At 38.8% G+C, this 21,041-nt stretch overlaps 1 protein-coding gene across 1 annotated transcript in view; it reads left to right on the forward strand.

Moving 5' to 3' along the window:
- Positions 1 to 21,041, forward strand: part of LOC124168186 (cytochrome P450 4c3-like) — a 58,395-nt gene that overhangs the window by 22,365 nt on the left and 14,989 nt on the right. Inside the window, exons 4-7 of the mRNA XM_046546317.1 lie at positions 13,695 to 13,968; positions 15,265 to 15,391; positions 18,485 to 18,551; positions 19,431 to 19,540. Coding sequence (XP_046402273.1) covers positions 13,695 to 13,968; positions 15,265 to 15,391; positions 18,485 to 18,551; positions 19,431 to 19,540 — 578 coding nt within the window. The remainder of the gene's footprint in view (positions 1 to 13,694; positions 13,969 to 15,264; positions 15,392 to 18,484; positions 18,552 to 19,430; positions 19,541 to 21,041) is intronic.

Here is a 21,041-nt window from a genome sequence, read left to right on the forward strand (position 1 = left end):
ATATTTTTTGACCTGTCAAACGAACAGTAGAAATCCCCGTTAGGTTTTTTTGTCAAATCTCTCGAAGACATGAGTGCGCCGTTTTCCGTTCGATTTCCTCTTGCTTTTCCCGTTGAAAAATAACAATTATCACTTAAGAGTTGCTAATAGATTATAACTGATGAAGAAATTATCAAAATACTTGGCAAGAGTTTTCGGAGACTAACAAAAAAATTCAGCAAATTTATTACAACCCTTTCTTCTAGTGAACTTACAAATCCTAGGCATATCTCTTTCAAGTTCCACCTCTCCATATGGCAAAAATTCATAAGGATAGCCTGTAGATGAGGCCAGACACCACAATGTATAACCTACTCTAAATTGTTCCCCACAAATGAACATTTTAGCTGTGTGCCACCTGAAATATGGAACCATTTGTTAGGAAAATTCCTAACTGAATGGAATTTTGGTTTAGTCTATTGAGAAAAAGTCCAACTTTCAAAAATGTATCACTTTGTGTAGTTGAGAATTATCGGAGAGCTGTCGATATTTAATTAATTCATCAAACCAAATCCTCGTCATAAATTGCCTCACAATTGCGACAGACATCTCCTCTTGGCTTGTCCAGTACAACTTAGTGCGTGGTAATATATGATACCCCGACAACATTACCATTCCAATTATTTTTTACATCTGCCTCATTCTGAGTAAGTGTATGGTTATTTATTTCCTCAGCGTAATTATTGAGTAGCTCAAAATTAATTCAATTAATTTTCCACTGAGAAATAAGTGACGGAGCTGAATTGGTGAGTGGCCTCCATACTGAGTAATAAGTGTTTCTATTCCCTTTTTCACACAAAAAATCGGGACTCCTACGGAGGTAGATTCTATTTTTCACATTTAGATGAACCACTGTTTGTTCTCTGCATCTTTTACCTGGGAGTGCGCGTTTACTGGACGATTTTTCTTTTCATACTGTTTGAGTAAAATGTGATTTACCTTGCAGCACCTCCTGCAGTATTTGAAATACTGAGAAGATGTAATCCCCATTGTAGTTCCAAAGTTAAGAAAATATTATAAATCGCCTCTCCTGTCCATTTATATTCTTCAGTTACCTTCTTGACGCTTCTTATAAAGTATATGTCTGAGGCGTAGAAATAACGAATAAAATTTTCTTCAATTTTAAATCTGAAGGAAACCCCTGAATAAATTATTTAGCAAAAAGCCGAGCAAAACCTACTGCGGTATGATTGATATAATTACTGGATGAGAATTAAATATGCATTTCAGAGGACAATTTCACTGATACGAACCCAACTGAAGCTAGATTATTAGCCTTACATCACCTAAGCGATGGAAGAAAAAATAGGTAACTCAGGATTGCACGGAGAAAATTCCAATGAGCGACTAGAGGAACGCTCCACCTTCCATCAAAATCCTGCTTCAACTGATAGGTTTCTCACCCTCTCATTCTACCATCTCTGAAAATGAATGCATCTGAAGCTGAATTTAACGTCTACGAAGTAATCCTTTCACTCAACGACATGTGAATGACATTGCCCTGTATCGGTTCCACGTGTGCGTGCAACAGTTTGACTCCACGAAGTACCAGAGTGTTCAATGTAAAATTCGTACCGATGGCCATGTTGGAATTCAAGATACCATTCACCCTTTAATACGTAAACTCTCAACCTGTGAGTGCCAAAAATGCATCTAAACTGCCGCCAAAAGACTACGTTGTCGATTAAAAGCCATATTGACGATTTTCGTTATACTTTGAGACAAGCCCTCTGGTCTACCAGAGAATTCCCATCGTTGCGTAAACGCAACATTATTTACAACAACCATATTAATACCAGTAGCGACGAAAGTTCGTGACAAAAATAAACATGATGAATAAAGAAGCTTAGAACAAAGAGAAAACATTACCTCTAGCAAGATCGCCCAGTAAATCTTTGTAAAAAAATATTTTCAGTTTGTAGTACTTCAGCGCTTCGAAATAGGCAAATTTCGAAGTAAAATAAAAATTATTATTTTAATGAATATTTTTCCAAAAATAACTGAAAAAGAGCGAATGGTATTTCAGGAATTCAGAAACCCCGAGAAAAAATTATCCTGAAGCAAAGGTTATTTATAATAATTTCAATTCAATAATGTTGCGTTTACGCAACGCTGGGGATTAATGGGTTAAAGAGAGTCCACGTAAATTTACCGCTTATATATGTATAATACATAGTATTGGATCAAGTTTTGCCATTCCAGTGTCATTAAAATTGCCTAATAAGTAATTGGTAATATTTTTGATTGGGTATCCATTAAGTGCTCTTGGGCAATATTACCTAAGAGCACTTAATGGATACATATTAATTAATTAATTCCCTTTTAATACCAAAAATTTATGGCCTATAGACCCATAGGACACAAATTTTTGAGATCAAAATATGTGGGAGCAACAAATTTTGGATTGGGCACTGCTAGTCCTTCCCACTCTTAAATGAAGGGTACAAAATTATACCTGGAAAAATATCAGTCTCCAAAGGCAAAAGCATCTATGTATTCAGAGAAGAAAATTCCATCCATTCTTGATTATTTAAGTAATGTATATACTGATTTATTTAAGTTTACACACAGCATTTTTCAAATCACCTTGGCCAATTCCCCATCCTCCATTGAATATTCCTGTTCAATACGCAATTAGACCTTTATTCCTTTTCATTCTAACTACAAATCCTATTCTATTTCTTTCCTTTTCACACTTGCCTGTTATTCTATACCATTCAACACAGCTGCTTTTAATGTCCCCTCTCTGCTAAGAACTTGCCACATCCAGAGTAGAGCCCTGCAAAGCCTCCCAAACTCATCAAATTTCACTCATCTGGTTGGTGGAATCGAGTGTATACATTCAAGCCTCACATTAACTAAGTTTTGCTGTGCTCGATCTCTCACCTTGAGCACACGGCCAACTGCTGAGTAGGTATGGGCAGCTTTATGCAACTCGGCAGCTGCTAGAGCATTTGCTGATAAATTTGCTACACTCTCTAACCTGAGGAGCTGCAAATCTGTGAGTAGGAGGCTGAGATGTGAGACAGAATTCTCTGGTGGGCAGGCGAGTAGGATTGTACTAATTGATTAGTCGTTCAGAGTGGCCATACTTGGCTGCTGGTTTCTAACACTTGTGCAAAAAAAATTCTAAAAAGGTTTGGCTACGATTTAGGGTTTTTCTGGCTAATTTTGGGTCGCTGAATCCGAAAATGACCTCTGTTTTTTTCCATCACCCTCCATTTTTACGAGCAACCCTTTAATTGGGAAAACCAACCCCATATCTTAACTGATCGCTTTTCAAGGGACTTTTACTCTTGTTATCTATACCCCCCTTCCCTTCTTATGTTTTATGTCAAATTTATCCTTTGCAAAAGGTGGGTGAAAAGGGGGTGAACAGTGTATTCATCCCTTAAAAACTTATCTATTCGCTACCATATCATATGTAAAAAAAATCTAAAAAAATTGTTATTTTAATGTTTTTTTAAGTTTTTTTTTCGATTTTCACCCCCTAAATATTTTCAACCCCAGTCAAGTTTGTCTTTTCATGACCTTGATAGCCTCATAATGCCAGTTTTTTTATCAGAAGCATATAACAAGAGTACAAGTCCCTTGAAAATCGATCAGTTTAGATATGGGGTTGGTTTCCCCAATTTAGGGGCTGCTCGTAAAAATGGAGGGTGATGGAAAAAAAACAGAGGTCATTCCCTTAGCGAAAAAACTGTTGGATTTTAACATTTACTGTTGGATTTTATACAGTTACTGTTGGATTTCAACAATTACTGTTGGACTTCAACAGTTACTGTTGAATTTTTAACAGTTACTTTGGGATTCAACAGTGGTCCCAATTCACTATTGAAATTTTCAACAATTTTTTTTAACAGTTTTTAACCGGTTTTTTTTGCTAAGGGTTGTCGGATTCAGCAACCCAAAATTAGCCAGAAAAACTAGAGATGTGCGAATAGTATCCGCGAATACTCGAATACCTCGAATACTAGAAAGTATTCGATATTCGAGGTTTCGAATAGTTATGCGAAAATTACCGCCTCGAATACCTCGAATACTTTGAATTTCGCGTCATACACTGTCGCACGCACGTCGTTGGTAGTTGACTCGGAAAAATGTAGAGAACTGTAGTCGTTTAGTGCTCGCAGCGCCGTTTTACGCAAGTTGACGAATTACACCAAATTCGTGGATTTTAGCAGTGAAAAGAGTTCGACGAGGGGAGTCGAAAATGGTCGGGTGAAAAAATCCGAAAATCCCCGATTCCCCCCACCAGGAGAACCTCAGTGCCGTGGGATAGCATCCTTAGGGCATTTCCCACGATCCGCTATCCCCCTCCATTCAGCACTCGCCTCACCCACTCCGACGCTTTCCTCTTCTCCGAAATCAAACAAAAGGTCCCAGCTCGCGCAGGGATCGCATTACGAAGACCCCTGCTTCGAAAAAAATATCGAGTTACGAGAACAATAAAAACGTGTTTCACGCCCTCCCCCCTTTTCTCGCCCACTGACCTTTTTCTGGCTACCTGCTTCGAAGTTCCCCATTTCTGGAGGTCAACTGCTGTGTGAGTACCGTGGGATACTTATATTAGCGCATTTCCCAAGATCCGGTATCCCTCTCCATTCAGCACTAGCCCCCCCCCCTCCGAGGCTTTCCTCTTCTTCGAAATAAAAAAAAGGTCACAGCTCGCGCAGGGATCATATTACGAAGACCTTAGCTTCGAAAAAATACCAAGTTACACGAGAACAATAGAAACGTGTTTCGGGCCCTCCCTTTTCTCCCCCACTGACCTTTTTTTTCCTACCAGCTTCGAAGTTCCCCATTTCTGTGGAGTTCAACCGCTGCATGAGTCATCTATTAGCACAAAAGGTGTCTAAGAATGACTTTCGTCAATTGATGTTACACCTTTATTGAATTGAAATATTAGTAATGTGCGCGTAATTTCAAAAAGAATAAGACCAAACACGACGTATTTCTGAGTTTATTTAAGCATTTTACGCAAAGAAATAAATGTCAAAATACGACGGAGACTTAGCATTCTGGCGAAACTCAATATCCTCGCAACTGAGCTTCTTGGAAGTTGATGCGGTATTTTTTTCGAAAACATATATCAAGTTACAATTTATGAGTTATGCTATTAATCTCTATTGTCACTGTCGAAGGGATATTTTCTCAGGATATTGGGTTTTTCCCCACTAGCAATTCAAATTCATCTGCTTATCTCGTGAGAACTTCCAAAGATGGACTGAAAATAATTGATGAAAATCCGGTGGAGTAGCACCTGTATTTTGCAAAAAGACCTCAGATTCCCTGTCGATTTCTGAAACAACAATGCCTGTTCGCTGTCCGTTTGAAGTCTGTTGATAGCCTGTTGGAGATTAGTGAACAGAGTATAAACAGCCAACGAACAATCTCGGGTCACTCACAAGTAGGAACAACTTACGAACAGCCTACCAACAGTTTGTACTCTGTTTGCAGCTTGTTCCTTAACAGGCAGGCAACAAGCATTTCGGGAACAATAGTGAACAAGCTTTTAACAGGCAGGGGCCGGTTGGTAGTATGTTTCACCGAACAGGGAATGAACAGACTACAGTGAACAAACACTAAACACCCTATCGATTTACGTAAAAATGATGCCTGTTCGCTGTCAGTTTGGAACCTTTTGGAGATTTTGAGAACAGATTATGAACAACGTACGAACAATTGTTTTAAGTTTCGGAATTTGGACAACAATTTGGATTAATCCAAATTTAATTGAGTACAAGGAAGTTTGATTGAATCCAAAGAAAATATCATCTACTTAAACAGTAATTATATACGGTTGAATTCATTATCACGATTACCATCAACCACGGATGACGGTTATTGAAGTGAGCACGCAAATTATATTAGCTATCTGCTCGGCTTACGCACGTTAAATACTTTACTTCGCCAATTACAGGCAGGGGCCGTATGTTTCAGCCAAAGAGTAGGTATGTACTCTGTGGTTTCAGCGGACTGGGAACGAACAGACAACAGTGAACGAACAGACAACAGTGAACGGACAGTCAACAGGCTGTTCTATTGCAGGAAAACACAAGAGTCCATTAGGAAATAAACTTTTAATTCTGGGCTATGCACGATACAACGCATGGCGTAGTCCCGCCAACAACTGCCGGGCGTGCCCCGTCCTCACATGTCTTATCCTTGGGACAGGGCTACCACCCTGGATACAACAACTCCCCTCCACTAAAATAACCCTTTACAAACATGAAAATTAAATACATGAAACATAAGATACATTACATAAGAAAATCATTCAAATATTTTGGTGGCTGCCTTTTTCGTGATGGGCGACTCAAGGGAGTAGAACAAGGCTTAGCCAATACAGGGCTTCTAGGCAAGGGTTCATGAGTATTCTCATGGGTAGCAGATCCTGGACTGTCTGACTCGGAAATATCATTTTGGGGAAGTGGGATTTTAGCAACCTCCTCGGTATTGACATTAGCAGGTGGGGTAAACTCATTTCTCTTATCTTCACAGGACACAATTCTTGGACGAAGGAATTGAAGGGAGACATTTTTTTTTAGTTTCCCATCACACAAGACATCAAAGGACTTGGCACTCACTTGCTTTACTATTGTCGCAGGTTTCCATTGTTTTACATTGTGTTTAACACCCTGTGTCCACACCGTATCACCCTCTTTCAATTCCGGTAATTTAGTGCTATGTTTGGAGGCCACCTTCTCATTACAGGAAGTCACCCGGTCTTCCACAATGCTCATTGGATTTAATAGGGACAACTTTGTTCTAAGCTTCCTCCCCAGGAATAACTCTGCAGGTTCTATCTTAGTTACAGTGTGTGGCGTCGTACGATAAGCCATTAGGAATTTGTTAATCCTACGCTGCAAGGACAATACTTCACATGATTTATCAAGCACCGATTTCTTTAGAGCCTGTTTTACATGCTGCACAGTTTTCTCTGCCTGACCATTTGCTCTTGGTAAGTATGGGGGAGAAAACAGATGTTTGGCACCCATACTAGTAAGAAACTCACTAATTTCTTGGGACTGAAAAGGTGGGCCATTATCGGAGACAAACACTTTAAACAACCCATATGCAGCTGTCATGGACTCAAGTTTTTCAATTACTGCAGAAGAACTTGTTTCCTTCATAATTGCAACAATCGGCCACTTAGAATAAGCATCTACCACAATAAGCAATGTCTTATTTTCTACATAACAAAAGTCGGCATGAACTCTCTCCCACTTAGATTTTGGCCATGCCCAAGGAGAAAATGGTATTTGAGGAAGTGAGTTTTGGACCTGTTGACATGGCTCACAAGAAGCTACCATAATTTCAATGTCCTGGTCAAGAGTGGGCCAATAGACATAACCACGAGCAAGTGCTTTCATTTTACTCATTCCTGGGTGTTGATCATGCAACAAATTTAAGACATCACGTTGTAGAGCTTTTGGGATACAAACTTTCGAACCATAGGTGACACACTGGTTATTAATAGAGAGTTCTAACTGTCTCTTAAAGTAAGGTTGTAACCGCAGATCATCACATTTAGAGGGCCAGCCATGCTGGATGTACATCCGTACTTTTAATAAATCAGGATCTTTTTCTGTGGCTAGCACAATCGACTGGGCATTCAAAGGTACACCTAATGTCTTAACTAAACATATTACATTTTCAGGAGACTCCACTGGTGTATCATCTGCCAATGGAAGTCTGCTTAAAACATCAGCATGAGGGATATTTATCCCTTTTTTATACACAATCTTAAATCTGTAGCCATGCAGTAATACTGCCCAACGCTGAAGACGTGCAGCAGCGAGGGGCTTGACACCAGTCTTTGACCCAAAAATTATTGTGAGAGAACTGTGGTCAGTAACCAGTTCAAATTCTCTCCCCCAAAGAAATTTGTTAAAATGGGTGACACCAAAAATTACTGCTGCAGCCTCTCTCTCCACTTGAGCATAATTGCGTTCGGTGGAGGTAAAAGTTTTTGAGGCAAAGCCCACTGGGCGCTCTTCCCCTGAAGGGAGAATGTGAGATAGAACTGCCCCAGCCCCAACTTGAGAGGCATCACAAGTTAGTCTAATAGGTAACTTAAGGGAATAAGGAATAAGTACCTGGCTACTACTAAGGGCTGTCTTACATTTTGCAAAGGCTTCCTTTTGTTCTTTACCCCAAGACCAAGGGAAATCTTTCTTCAATAGTTTATTTAAGGGTTCCATAAAAGTAGATGCATCTGGGAGGAATTTATAATAGAATTTGACAGCTCCTAGGAAACTACTCAACTCAGACACATTTGAAGGCGCACCCATATTCACAATAGCCTTAACCTTAGATTCTTCAACATGTAACCCATGAGAATCTAGCACATGACCTAAAAATATGACTCTGTTAACAAAAAATTCACACTTAGGTACGTTAATGACAATGTTATGTTGGGCCAATCGCCCTAATACCTGTTTTAAAACAGAGGAACAGTCACACCAATTTTCAGCATAAATAAGAATATCATCAAGATACACAAATAAGTTAGGAATACCCTGTAAGATTTTTTCAACGGTTTGCTGGAAAATAGCGGGCGCAGAAGCTATCCCATACAGCATTCTCTTTACTTTAAAACAACCTACATGGGTGCTCAAAGTTAATATAGATTGTGATTCTTTACCAACGGCTAACTGTAGATATGCCTGAGAAAGATCAATTTTACAGAAACACTCACCTTTTAGTAAAGACAAATCGTCTATCCGTGGTAGTGGGTAATGATCCATACTCAGACAACGGTTTACTGAACAACTGTAATCCCCACAGATTCTCACCTCGCCATTGGATTTCGGGACCACTACAATTGGAGTACCCCACTGTGTGTTGGTCGTGGGCTCCAAAATCCCTTGTTCAACCATTTTTTCCAACTCTTTTCTTACCTTGTCTCGCAATGGAATAGGCACTTGTCTATGAGATACAAAAACTGGTACAGAATCTGGTTTCAATACAATCTGGGCGACATAACCCTTGATTAGCCCAGGCTTTCCAGAGAATACAGAAGGGAACTCTTTCTTAAGATCCTCTAACACAGTTTTACCATTGGCAACCACATTTACAGCTTTCTTTGGGAAAAGACTGTACCAATTTATAGGAAGCACTTCTAGCCACGGAAGACCCATCAAGCAATGAAACTTCCCTTTGTGCACAACCAGAGGTAACACATATTCAATTCCTTCAAACATAACATTAACCTGACATTCGCCGAGTAATGATAAGGGGGCACTGGAACAATTGTATAACATAGAGGTGGGCGTCAACTTCAAGTGGCTTAAATGTTTCTTATAAATATCTTCTCCTACACAGGATGCATCTGCGGCCGAATCTATTTGCATAGTTACAGGTGCACCATTAATCTGAACAGTCAACGTGCGCCGATTTCGTTGGGTTCCCTGCACTTGATGCAACTGCAACAACCCCACATGCCTGTGGCAGTCTTCGTCACTAGATTCCTCTGGTGTCTGTTCTAGCACGGATTTTACCATCTTTTTCATTTTGAACTTATCTTTACTCTTTTGACGGCAGAATTTCACTGAATGCCCGTCCTTGCCACAATGGGTACACTTCAAAGGCTTGTCACATGAGTTAGCATAGTGAGGCCCTCCACAATTAAAACATTTCACAATGTTCTTTGGTGATAATGGCTTACAGTGAGGTTGAGATCTCTTATTAATTACCGAAACTGAGGCAGGACTATCCCCAGTGCTTTTGGCGTATTCCGCAGATCCTTCCATATAGCACGCTTTGGCCACGAATCTCTTAAAAGGAACATTTTCGCCAGCCAATTTAGTGGTTATTTCTTCACTATTAAGACCATACAGAAATTGGTCAATTAATCTATCTTCCATACTGTTCCCAAAATCACAGGTGGCAGCCAACTTCTTTAACGCCAGGGCATACTCCGAAAAACTTTCATTGGGTTCACGAACACGACGTTGAAAGATCAGCCTCTCAGCACGAAAGAAGCGCACCGGTGTAAATATGGTCTTAAGCTCCTCCACTAATTGTTCGTAAGTCAGCTGGTCCGGTGTGAGAGGGTGAAGATTCACAGCTAGCTTCTCCAATGCTGCCCCTCCTATGTGACCAATTAAGAAATCCTTCTTGCCGAGATCCTCAACAGGAGGACGTAATGTCCTCATATAGCTGTTTAGGCGCAGAAGGTAGGTCGAGATGCTCTCAACACTTTGATCAAAAACTCCTATACTCATATTTAGGCAATAGGTCCGTGAAGATACAGAATGGCACGTACCACAGGCGCGGTCGACCGATCAGTTTTTTTTTTCCCGAAACTCACGTAAAGCCTCAACCACACGACACATAACCCACGACAGTATCGGACTCCAAATATCCCATCCTCGTCGCCAAATTGTTCTATTGCAGGAAAACACAAGAGTCCATTAGGAAATAAACTTTTAATTCTGGGCTATGCACGATACAACGCATGGCGTAGTCCCGCCAACAACTGCCGGGCGTGCCCCGTCCTCACATGTCTTATCCTTGGGACAGGGCTACCACCCTGGATACAACACAGGCAAGGGCCGGTTCATAGTCCGTTTCACGGTACAGGGTACGAACAGAAAACAGTGAACAGCTAGTGAACAGGTTCTGAACAAGGACGGAAAGATAGCGTGGTGCTGCTACCTACCTATAGAAGATAGCAAACGCAAACAATGACGCCAATAACCGATACCGTTATCCGGACAGTTTACGAGCACATGGTCGACTGTGTTGTGGTGAAGTTGTTGGTTGCGGAGAAAACAGTTATTTATTTGATTATTATTTAACCTGTGCTAAATGCCCGCAGTGACGAATTAAGTAATTCGTGCATCCATTCAGTGATAGTGAAAGTCGTGAAGTGATATTTGTTCTTGAGTGTGTTTATTTAATAATTTATTGTGTCTCTTAAGTTTTTGAGCAAGTACTGAGATTTGTATTGTATTTGTATTATGCGTATGTGCGTTACGTCGCCAATAAGAACCAACAAACATTGTCAGAGGACTGTCTTTCTTGTAGGTTTGTTTGTGAGAAGTGAAATCATCGTGTTCATAAATATTCTTTAAATGCGTGTTTCTCTTTTAAAATCACACGTATTATATTGACATAGTGCAGAATCCGAGTTGTATTAATTTAAGGAAGTACATATTTCTTTGATGAAGGCGTGTGAAATATTTGTTGATGTAGTGGTTGTTCTGTTAATGATGACAAAGCTTGCTTTTCTGCAACTATTCAAGATTTTTATAACTAATGGAATATGTGGAAAAGCACAATAAAAGTTTTTCTTACAATCATTCAAATGAATTTCAACTTTTAATTCTATTTTAACATATATTATCTCTTGTCTATTATGTCCAACTTAGCAACAGCGAACAGTTAAGGAACAAAGTATGCGCATAGGGAGAGAACAGACAAATAACCATCTTCCCACATTGTCACAGACAAGGAACAGACAAGGCGTTCCAATTTACATTCTACGAACAGTCGCCTGCCTGTTCTCTCTTGGTCAAGGAACAGGGAACAAACAACCTAAGAAAACAGGCAATGAACTGACAGCGCACAGTCCCCTGCCTGTTCATTGTCTGTGGTCCAACAGGTAAGGAACAGAGAATGCCGCTTTCTTAACAGGGAGGGAACAGACAAGTAACCCTTTTCTCACAGACAAGGAACAGACAAGGCGTTCCAATTTACATTCTACGAACAGTCGCCTGCCTGTTCTCTCTTGGTCAGGGAACAGGGAACGAACAGCCAACTGACAGACAATGAACAGACTTTATTGTTACAGAAATCGACAGGGTTGTCAGCTAGCACTTGGCAGCAGGAGTGGGGGTAAAGCGATGTTAGTTGAATTAATTATATGCCCAATTGTTTCCATAAAATTAAAATATTCATTAATCAGCTAAATTCCTGTTCGAATCCTTTGAAGGAAATCAAAATTACTCCCCAAAATCTTGTGGTACCTGCTGCATAGGCAACCGAGTCAAACATTCCAGCATTCATCATTTAGTATTCGAGGTATTCGAAATTCGAGGTATTCGAATATTCGAGCAATGATTTAATATTCGAATTCGATATTCGAATTCGAGAAATCTGCTATTCGACCCATCTCTAAGAAAAACCCTAAATTGTAGCCGAGCATTTTAAAAACTTTTTTGTAGAAAAGTGTAATTACTCTGCCAGTAATTAAATTGCTCATTATTGCGCCAAAAAAAGTAGAATGGGAAATGACTCATTAACAGCCAACCAATTGTGACTGTACGGTGTAATTGTGCGGTGGCCGTTATGCAGGGCTCTAATCCAGACCCTCCGTCTCCTCTGTATCTCTTCTAGAAGTTTCCCCACCTCACCTGCCATGTCCAGCATTTTGTTGTTCCACTTACTCTCACCATTTCATCATCTCCACACTCTACCAAACCCATATCTTGAACACCTCCTCTCTGTTCCTGCCCTCTTTCCTCATCACCTATGTTTGTGCAGGCTAAAGCACAATGCTGCATAATATAGACTCTGTACTAGTCTTATCTTCAATCTTCTATATTATTTCTACTGTAAAGATACCTTTTTCTCAACTTATACACAACCAAACTCTACAAATGAGGTACCAAAATGCACAGAATATCATCAGAGAACATGCAATGGCATATCTTACTTCATAAATATTGCTATTGTTTCCTAAAATTGGTTTTTAAATAATTAAAAAAAAAAAAAACCAAAACCGGTAAATATTCCTGACGTTAACGGCCCACAAACTGATACATTTGTACATTTGCAACAATATCTCGCACTCTTTAAATAACTTTTATCAAAATGCAGCTGATTCCACATTGTCCTGTTGATACGTAAGTATGAGTCATCATGTGCGTTTAACAGAGGATAGTGTAATTACTTCCAATGTTGTGTTTAAAGAGGTCCTCTGACCTCAATTTGTACATGAACATTCCAATTAAATTTGTACATAAGACCCTGCCCTTTTTTTCTACATTTTAAAATTAGAAACACGCCTATCCCTCTGTGGACCTGCATTGAAAAGAGTAGGGCAAGCCCGCTGGGAGCGGGTGCAGCACGCTCGTTTTACTATAATACTATTATCAGCTTTCCTACTGATGGACAAAGAATACCATGTGCCCCAGTGACGTCATGGCAAAATTATCAGTGCTGGAACGCACTTCACTTAACTTTTTTTAGAAGTGAAATATTACTCTGTGTGTTTTTTTTATTAAAAGTTATTAGGTATTTGCATTTTATTACATATTTTTTTGCTTTGGTTGCTCATTGTTGCGCCAAAAAAAGTAGAATGGGAAATGACTCACTAGCAGCCAACCAATTGTGACTGTACGGTGTAATTGTACGGTGGCCAATATACATATGTAAATATTTCCACTGAGTTTTATTATGAAACTTCGCGTTTCGTCGTTACAAACAACAATATCCCAATGAGTTTTATTATGACACTACGCGTTTCGTCGTTACAAACACACACTTATTAGAAATTTTGAGGTAACAAAATTTATAAAAGTGTTATTTGACTATTATGTCTTTTGTTAACCAGTGACACCACTGATGTGTCCCTTAAAGCATTTTTCTGAATGCAGCGACAGAAGTTTTGATGGGTTGTAATTGTGACGCTCTCGCTGTAGGTAAGAAATGGCAAGAAAGACGCAAATTACTAACATCAGCCTTCCACAGTTCCCTTCTTGAGGGCTACGTTGAGTCCCTGTACAGAGAGGCTAGCAAGCTGACATCAAAGCTGGAAGAGTTGACACCGCATGACTCAAGTTGGTCTAAGGCAATAGAAATTGAGGAATTCACAAAGCTTACAGCACTAGATGCTGTTTGTGAGACCACCATGGGTTTCAACATCAATGCCTTGGAAGGAAATGCCAACCTTGAATACATCCATGCAATCTCAAGGTAATTAATTTATTACTACTAATGAAAGGTACTGTAGTGCTAAATAGTGAATTTTAAAGCTTCTTTTTAACCATTTTAGAATGGACAATATGATCAAAATTTGAATCCTGAAAACTCAACTCTCGATAACTCTACAAGCCTGGCACATTTTTTGGCTTTAAAAAAAGAAACAAAACATAAACAATCAAGGTATTTTAGTGAAAACCTAATTCAATCTACAGTAATAATAATGCTTATGGACTATTAATGAGCAGTGAATGTGTAGCTCTGAAAAGACTGAAATTATGTTTAATTAAATCCTAAACTATCATTAAAAGAATAAATTGCTGTAGTAGATTGAAATAATTTAATTGTCTTTAATCATTGAAGCAAAACTAATTTTTGTGGGGGCTCGGTCCCCCTCAGGCCCCATGGAGTTGGCACCACTGGTAAGGTACACCATTTTGATTAAAGCTATTATTCTTTTCTACATCTAAGCAATGTGAGGACATGTAAATCAACTACATATTTGTTTGTTTATCTACTCTTGATTATTGTGTCAGTTTCATTTTTACCTTTTGTGTATGTAAAGTACTCTGGTACTCCGTAGAGTACTCTACTCATACACCTGCCCACCCTGAAACCAGTTTTATTATTCTGAGACCCTCAAAAAATCCTCAAGCATTGATTGTATTGTAAGTTAATTCACACAGCAAAAAATAATTAGAACTATAAGAAGCTTCATATATGTACCTATACTTATCTACCTAATCGTGAAAATTTTAAGTGTATATTTTTAGTGAAATTGATTTAACCCTTGGGCTGCTGGAGTTAATGATTTTAGCTGCCAGCCAGTGCAAAAGACACCCCTGTGCTGGAGGCACCCCCTGCCACAAAGGCTGGTCTATTAGAGTTATGCCTCTTAGCGATCATTACGGTGAGGGTGCCGAAGTGCGAGATATCCAGGTAGCAATAAAAATTTAAGGTAAATGCTGCAGTCAGCGTGCATAACATATAAAGATGTTCCTGCACTCTAAGATTTAAAAGAGCAAAGAAAGAAATTCCTTCCCCAATCTCCATCTCAAAATGGTTATCTTGTAAGAAAAGCACAGGAAGCATTACCATCCATTTCATTAAGGGTCAATGGCAGAAAAAAATCTTTCAAACAAAAGGGTAGATAGAAGGGTAGACTTCCTTGACAATTCCATTAAGTTTTAAATGTAATAATTCCTGAATTTATTAAGGGATTCTTTGAAATATGCCTGTAAATGGGCTTCATTATAAGCACCACTAAGTAACCTTCAATTTGAATTTTAGGTTAAACAAAATTCTTCAGCTGCGATTCATATCTCCATGGTTGTCGTCAGACATAATATTCTACCAAACAGCTCTTGGGAAAGAGTTTTCAAAGCATATCAAAACAGTGCATGACTTCACAGAAAAGGTAAGGATTTTCTTATGATGAGAGGTATAATTTATTTTGACTCAGTGACATCAAGAAATTAACGTTTTGCAAATGAAATCTAGCATGGATGCTTTTTTTCTTATATGTATAATTCCTCATTCTCTCGTAAGCAATTTCTTCCCTCAATGCTTTGGTCATCCTGAACAAGTAAATAAGCCAAAATATTGACATTACCAATTCATAAAAAGTTGCCCTCTCACTTGCTGTGATACTAGATGAGTGTATTCTTTTATTGTAATGTATTCTTTTATAAAAGTGTTTTCTTTCTGACGTGCCCGATATAATTACACCATATGTTTTGTATCATAAAATACTTTATTATATCCTCTGGGCCAATAAATATTATTATTATTAGAAGAGATATGACAGTGTTCATATCACTACCTGAGAAAGGGAGAAAAAGTTGTTGAATATCACTGGCTGGTCACATCCTATCATCATCATTTTGCTGAGTACTGCTCAACATTGTATCTTTGGAGATTGAAAAACTATGGAAGTGGCTGGATACTCTTGTATATATTATATTTTATGAATGAGTGGCTGAGTATAGAGGGAAATTTTCTTCCAAAGTCCAAATCCCATTCATGTGTTTAATAGGGTGTGCAGCAACTTTATTCAGCGGAGAGATTTGCGCAGGATATGTACTGTGTTTGACCATCTTCACAAACAACAGTTTCGCCGGCATTGTAGCTAGCTTCTTCAGGTTCTTCAGGCAGGGGCGGTCTGGGGTGATTGGGCTGGGGCCCATGATGGGGAATAGTAAACCCCCGAAATCCCCCTTACAGGGGGATTTCGGGGGTCCTACGCCGGAAAATTTTAGGAAATTACATTCCCGAAAATGGATTTTGACACTACTCTGGCTCCTAAAAACTAGATAAAAGATAATAAAAAAATAGCGATTTTGTGATAAAAATGCAATTAAAAGAGATACTTTCATAGCTAATTAAGTTTAATAATGTATTATGGCTCTATCATCTATTTATTGAATTTGTTCATTCAAACTGCACTGAAATCTAAAAGATCTCTAAAATAACCTTTTCGAATAACCCTCTCAAAAAAGCATCAAGTTCTTTTATCTTTTTACTCCTTTATTTTATATTTTATGTGATTTTTTTACACCAAGTATATTGTAACTAAAACAACAAATGAAAACATAGAATTTTATAATAGAAAAAAAAACTTTTGTTCAAGTGATATGAGACTTTTTTAATAACACCTTTCATATACACTTCACGATAGACGCAAGCCTTTTGGGGGCCCCCTAAGCATGGGGCCCTCTCCCAGTGAGAAATCGGTGGTGGAATCCACGTGGAACCCACGTGGAGAATTAACGTGGATACCACGTGTTTTTGGTCGTGGAATCAACGTGGAACCCACGTGGAAATTTGGTGGAAAAATTAAAACAGCAGTTGGTGCTGTCCTAAAACCATTAAAACCTCAACCACTCTATATCTAAACCTTATATATATGTGTCTACGATTTTTCATGTGCTCTCATGGCTGCCTTTCCACAAATTATATAAAAATAGAATGTGCGATACATTTTCACATAACTAGCGTGGTTTCAGGATGATAAATGACGCAATGTCACCAGAGAGTTAAGTTCCACAAATTAGAAATTCTGTTTAACATTTTATGATAATCACCACAAATCCACTTGAAATCAACGTGGATTCCACGTGGGTCCAACCACTCAATATCCACCACCACCAAATATCCACCACTCAACGTGGATTCCACGTGGGTTCCACGTGGATTCCACCACCCATTTCTCACTGGGCTGCGATTGCCAACCAACTGACCTGGCCAGACTACCCCTGTTTTCAGGTCAGGCTTATTCACTTTTTCGACGTTAAGAAACCAGATGCAATGCCGGAAAAACTGTTATCAATAAAGATGAACACTCGTGATGCATGTCCCGTAAATCTCTCCACTGAATCTTCACCACACCACGAAAGCCTACACAAGGATTGCAGTAACCTCATATATTTACTCTCTTTTACTTTGATCAATTGAAGTCTTAATTGACATTTGAGTAAGTGTACCTCAAGTGGTCCTAGTTTATCTAAAAGAATAAACTGTTGGTAGCAAAAATAACTAGAATTATACAAATGTATGGCATAATTATGCATTTTCCCGTTCACTTTGTACCCTGCCATTAAAGAGACTGAGTTAGAAATGTTTTCCGGCAATGGCATCTCTTACGTAAACATTTCACGGTATCACATTGGACAACAACTTGCACCACACCGTTAAAAAATAGAGTGAGTTTTCACCAAATATATTTTGTCATGTGTACTATCTGTATGCCAGCAGTGGTGGATCTATGGGGGGGGGGACTGAGAGGGCTATAGCCCCTCCCTTGGGTATCCGATTTACCCTATATAGAGTAGACATTTTCTTCGGACCCCCACTACTGCTGGGAGATTACTACCACTTAGCCCCCCCCCCCTTGTCCCTATCCTGGAACCACCACTGTAAGCTGGTAATCTTTCAATTGTATATGTACATGCAGGTAGAACATGAGTCTCACAGAGAATTGATGAAAGTGCACATAGTTTTAGAATTTCAACCATAAGAAAGAATGTAAATTAAAAATTTTCTTGAACTACATATTTAAAAACACGCTCAATAACATAAGCAATTCCCATCTAATGAATAATAATAAAATATTAATTGCTAAATAAACATTCAAAGACTAAATTAAAATTATTGTCTTTTTATTCCGAAGTTTTGTAGATCTGGCAACCATAGTTTTCATGTGATTCTCCACCTTAGATCTTGCTCTCATGGCTGAGCTTAAAGCCACTGAATGCATGCACCAGGTTGCGAATGGCATCTCAACCTCTAGATATCAAGGTTAGCTGCAATGTAAGCAAGTTTACTTGTAGAATAAGCAGTGGTGGACATAAAGTGGATCTTAGGATTGTTGACCGGTGATGATCTAAGTTTGGTGGCTTCATGACTTCCACAAATTTGTTCTCCTCAATTCACATTTGTAGGGAAATTCGGCGATGATTTTGGTCAATATTCACTTCAGGTTAATCACATCTTGTCAACTTTGTGATTTCAGGTGATAAGGGAGAGGAGGGAGGATGTAGCAGCAGAAAATAATCAGTCCATCGAAGAAAATGGCAGAGGTATTGTTTCCATCTAAAACCCAAAAAAAAATACTGAACTTCACTTTTTCATTTACATGCATGCATGGTTTTGAACTTAAAGACTATGTACCGTAGGCAGAAAAATCTTACCATTTAGGAGAAAAATTTTTAGTAAATCCCCACTTCCCCACTTGACTGGAAAATGACAGTTCTAATTTTTTACTGGGGAACATTGCATAAGTATTGCGTAAGAGGAGATGTTGGGGGACTTTGGGTTTGCTTACTTTTGCTGATAAATGGGAGGGTTTTCATAGCATTGCTTAACAGAGCTCTAACTCTTTAGCAAATAATGGAGGAGTAATCGAGCAGCGTGTACTGTGAATAATACAGAACACTCAAATGATAACTATATTATGTTATGCATACAACTATCATTCATCAATTAATATTGCTTAATTACTGAGATAGTTTACTTTTTCTCGCCAATTTTAACTGCCCTCACCACCTTGTAGGTGAAAATAAGCATTTGTCCAACCCCTTCTTATTCTTTCTTACGTAAAAGTTTTTGATTTTTCATCTTTGATTAACGTTAAGAACACCAACTATTTTTTACTATTTTCTAAGTGTTTCTTTACCAGTGCCACGTGAGAGCAATAAAAAAGCATAATATTTCAGTATTTATGCAGTGTTAAGAGAAATTCAACATTGTTTTAAATACATATTAAAAAAATTATATGCAACCTTAAGGACTTTAAACTCATTAATTTCGTACACATCCAATTATGTATTGGGTATTTTCTATACTCTGAAATGCCCCTTACCCTTTAAAAATATGTTTGCCTAAATCTGCCTGAGCCTGCAACTGATTTTGTTAAAATTTCTGGAAATATACTTAGGTCTACTGTATTATTTTCCCAGAGCGATTGAAACGGAAGTCATTCCTTGACCTTCTGCTCATTCTGTCTGACAACGGGAGGGTTCTCTCAAATCAGGACATCCGAGAAGAAGTGGACACTTTTATGTTTGCAGTAAGTGCATTCTTGTTCATTCCATTTCTGAGAAATTTTTTTATCATAAGTATAAGGCAATTTATCCTATAAACTTCTTTTTTTTCCTACTTCTACTCACTTCAATTCTGACAGATGGTGATATGCATGCTTCCTAATTTATCAAAAATCAATTGACCAATTATTCTAGGTATCAAACTTATCAAATCAATTGGTGATAAGAGTTATACTACTTCTCTCATAAATGAGCATGTAGCCAGGGGGAGCTTTGGGAGAGATCCCTTAACCCTTTCGCGCCGGACCTTCGTTGAAGGAAATTCGTCCTCAATACGAGTCTCTTGAAAGTTTTCTTTACTCCTCTGTAAGAAGCCTTTCCGCGTCGAATAAAGGCAGTGGGTCCCTCCCTATCCTTTTTTGGACCCAACTCAGAGGGCACCGATCCCTTTCCTGTGCCTCTGTCCCAGACCCTAGAAGGATTAAAAGCCCCTTCCTAATACGAGTTCGCGGTCAACTGGCTAAAATGTTAATGCAAAATATTTGAAAATATTTGTTGCTCGCACCGATTTTTTTACATTCAAAATGAATTTTGTGTTTTGTTTCTGAGCGTGCAGAAATTTTAAACGAAGTTCTAACGTTGATTTAGACGGATTTAATGTATTTACTTGTTGTTCTATAACTCCGTTGAGATTAACGTTAGAATTTTGTTTGAAATTTCCATGTGGTCAGCAAAAAAAGATGAATTCATTTCTAGCATTGAATTTCAAAAGTACGCAACAAATATTTTTTTGGAAAACACACTGCAAATAACAGTAGTTGACCGCGTGGAGAGGATAGGAAAGGGTCGACCTGAGCGGCCGAAGAAGGGACTCGGCTCGCGCTAAGGCGGATCACAAGGGGCGACCGCGTCCGTGGGTCTATTGTGTCCGCCACGGTCACTTTTTTCGACCTGTGCCGCACAGGCGCGGCATTCGTTGGTTAGGGTAAGAACATTCAGGACGCACTGGTGTGGCATTCGTAGTTGAGGAAAAAAAATCCTCGCCGCACAGGTGCGGGATTCGGCGCGAAAGGGTTAATCCTCTAACCCCCTAATTTATTTCTCTTGCAGCAACGACCCATGACATATCTTCTGAGAAGACCGCCCCCTATCTAAGGACTACCGTATTTCTCCGAATATAGTCCCCCTGTCTGAATATAGTCCCCCCCCCTAATTTTGAGACTTCAGTTTCAGGAAATAATTTTAAAAATGCGTTTGAATATAGTCCCCGCTTTACTTTCACCACGGACATTTTTGGAAAAAAGGGGGGACTATAATCAGACATATACGGTATCTGTCCTCTGAAACTCCATTTTTTTTATACAGCTGCATTTCATAATGTTTGCCAATAAGGAATTATGAATTTTACTCTAAGCAGTATCCAAACAAAGTATGTAGACTTAATGAAGTTTATGGTTTTCCAATTCATGGGAATTGACAACAAATTATCGGTATAGGCAATCTGCATACCTTCCTAGCATCTTCTGA

Source organism: Ischnura elegans, chromosome 11 (assembly GCF_921293095.1).
Source record: "Ischnura elegans chromosome 11, ioIscEleg1.1, whole genome shotgun sequence".
Taxonomy (NCBI): domain Eukaryota; kingdom Metazoa; phylum Arthropoda; class Insecta; order Odonata; family Coenagrionidae; genus Ischnura; species Ischnura elegans.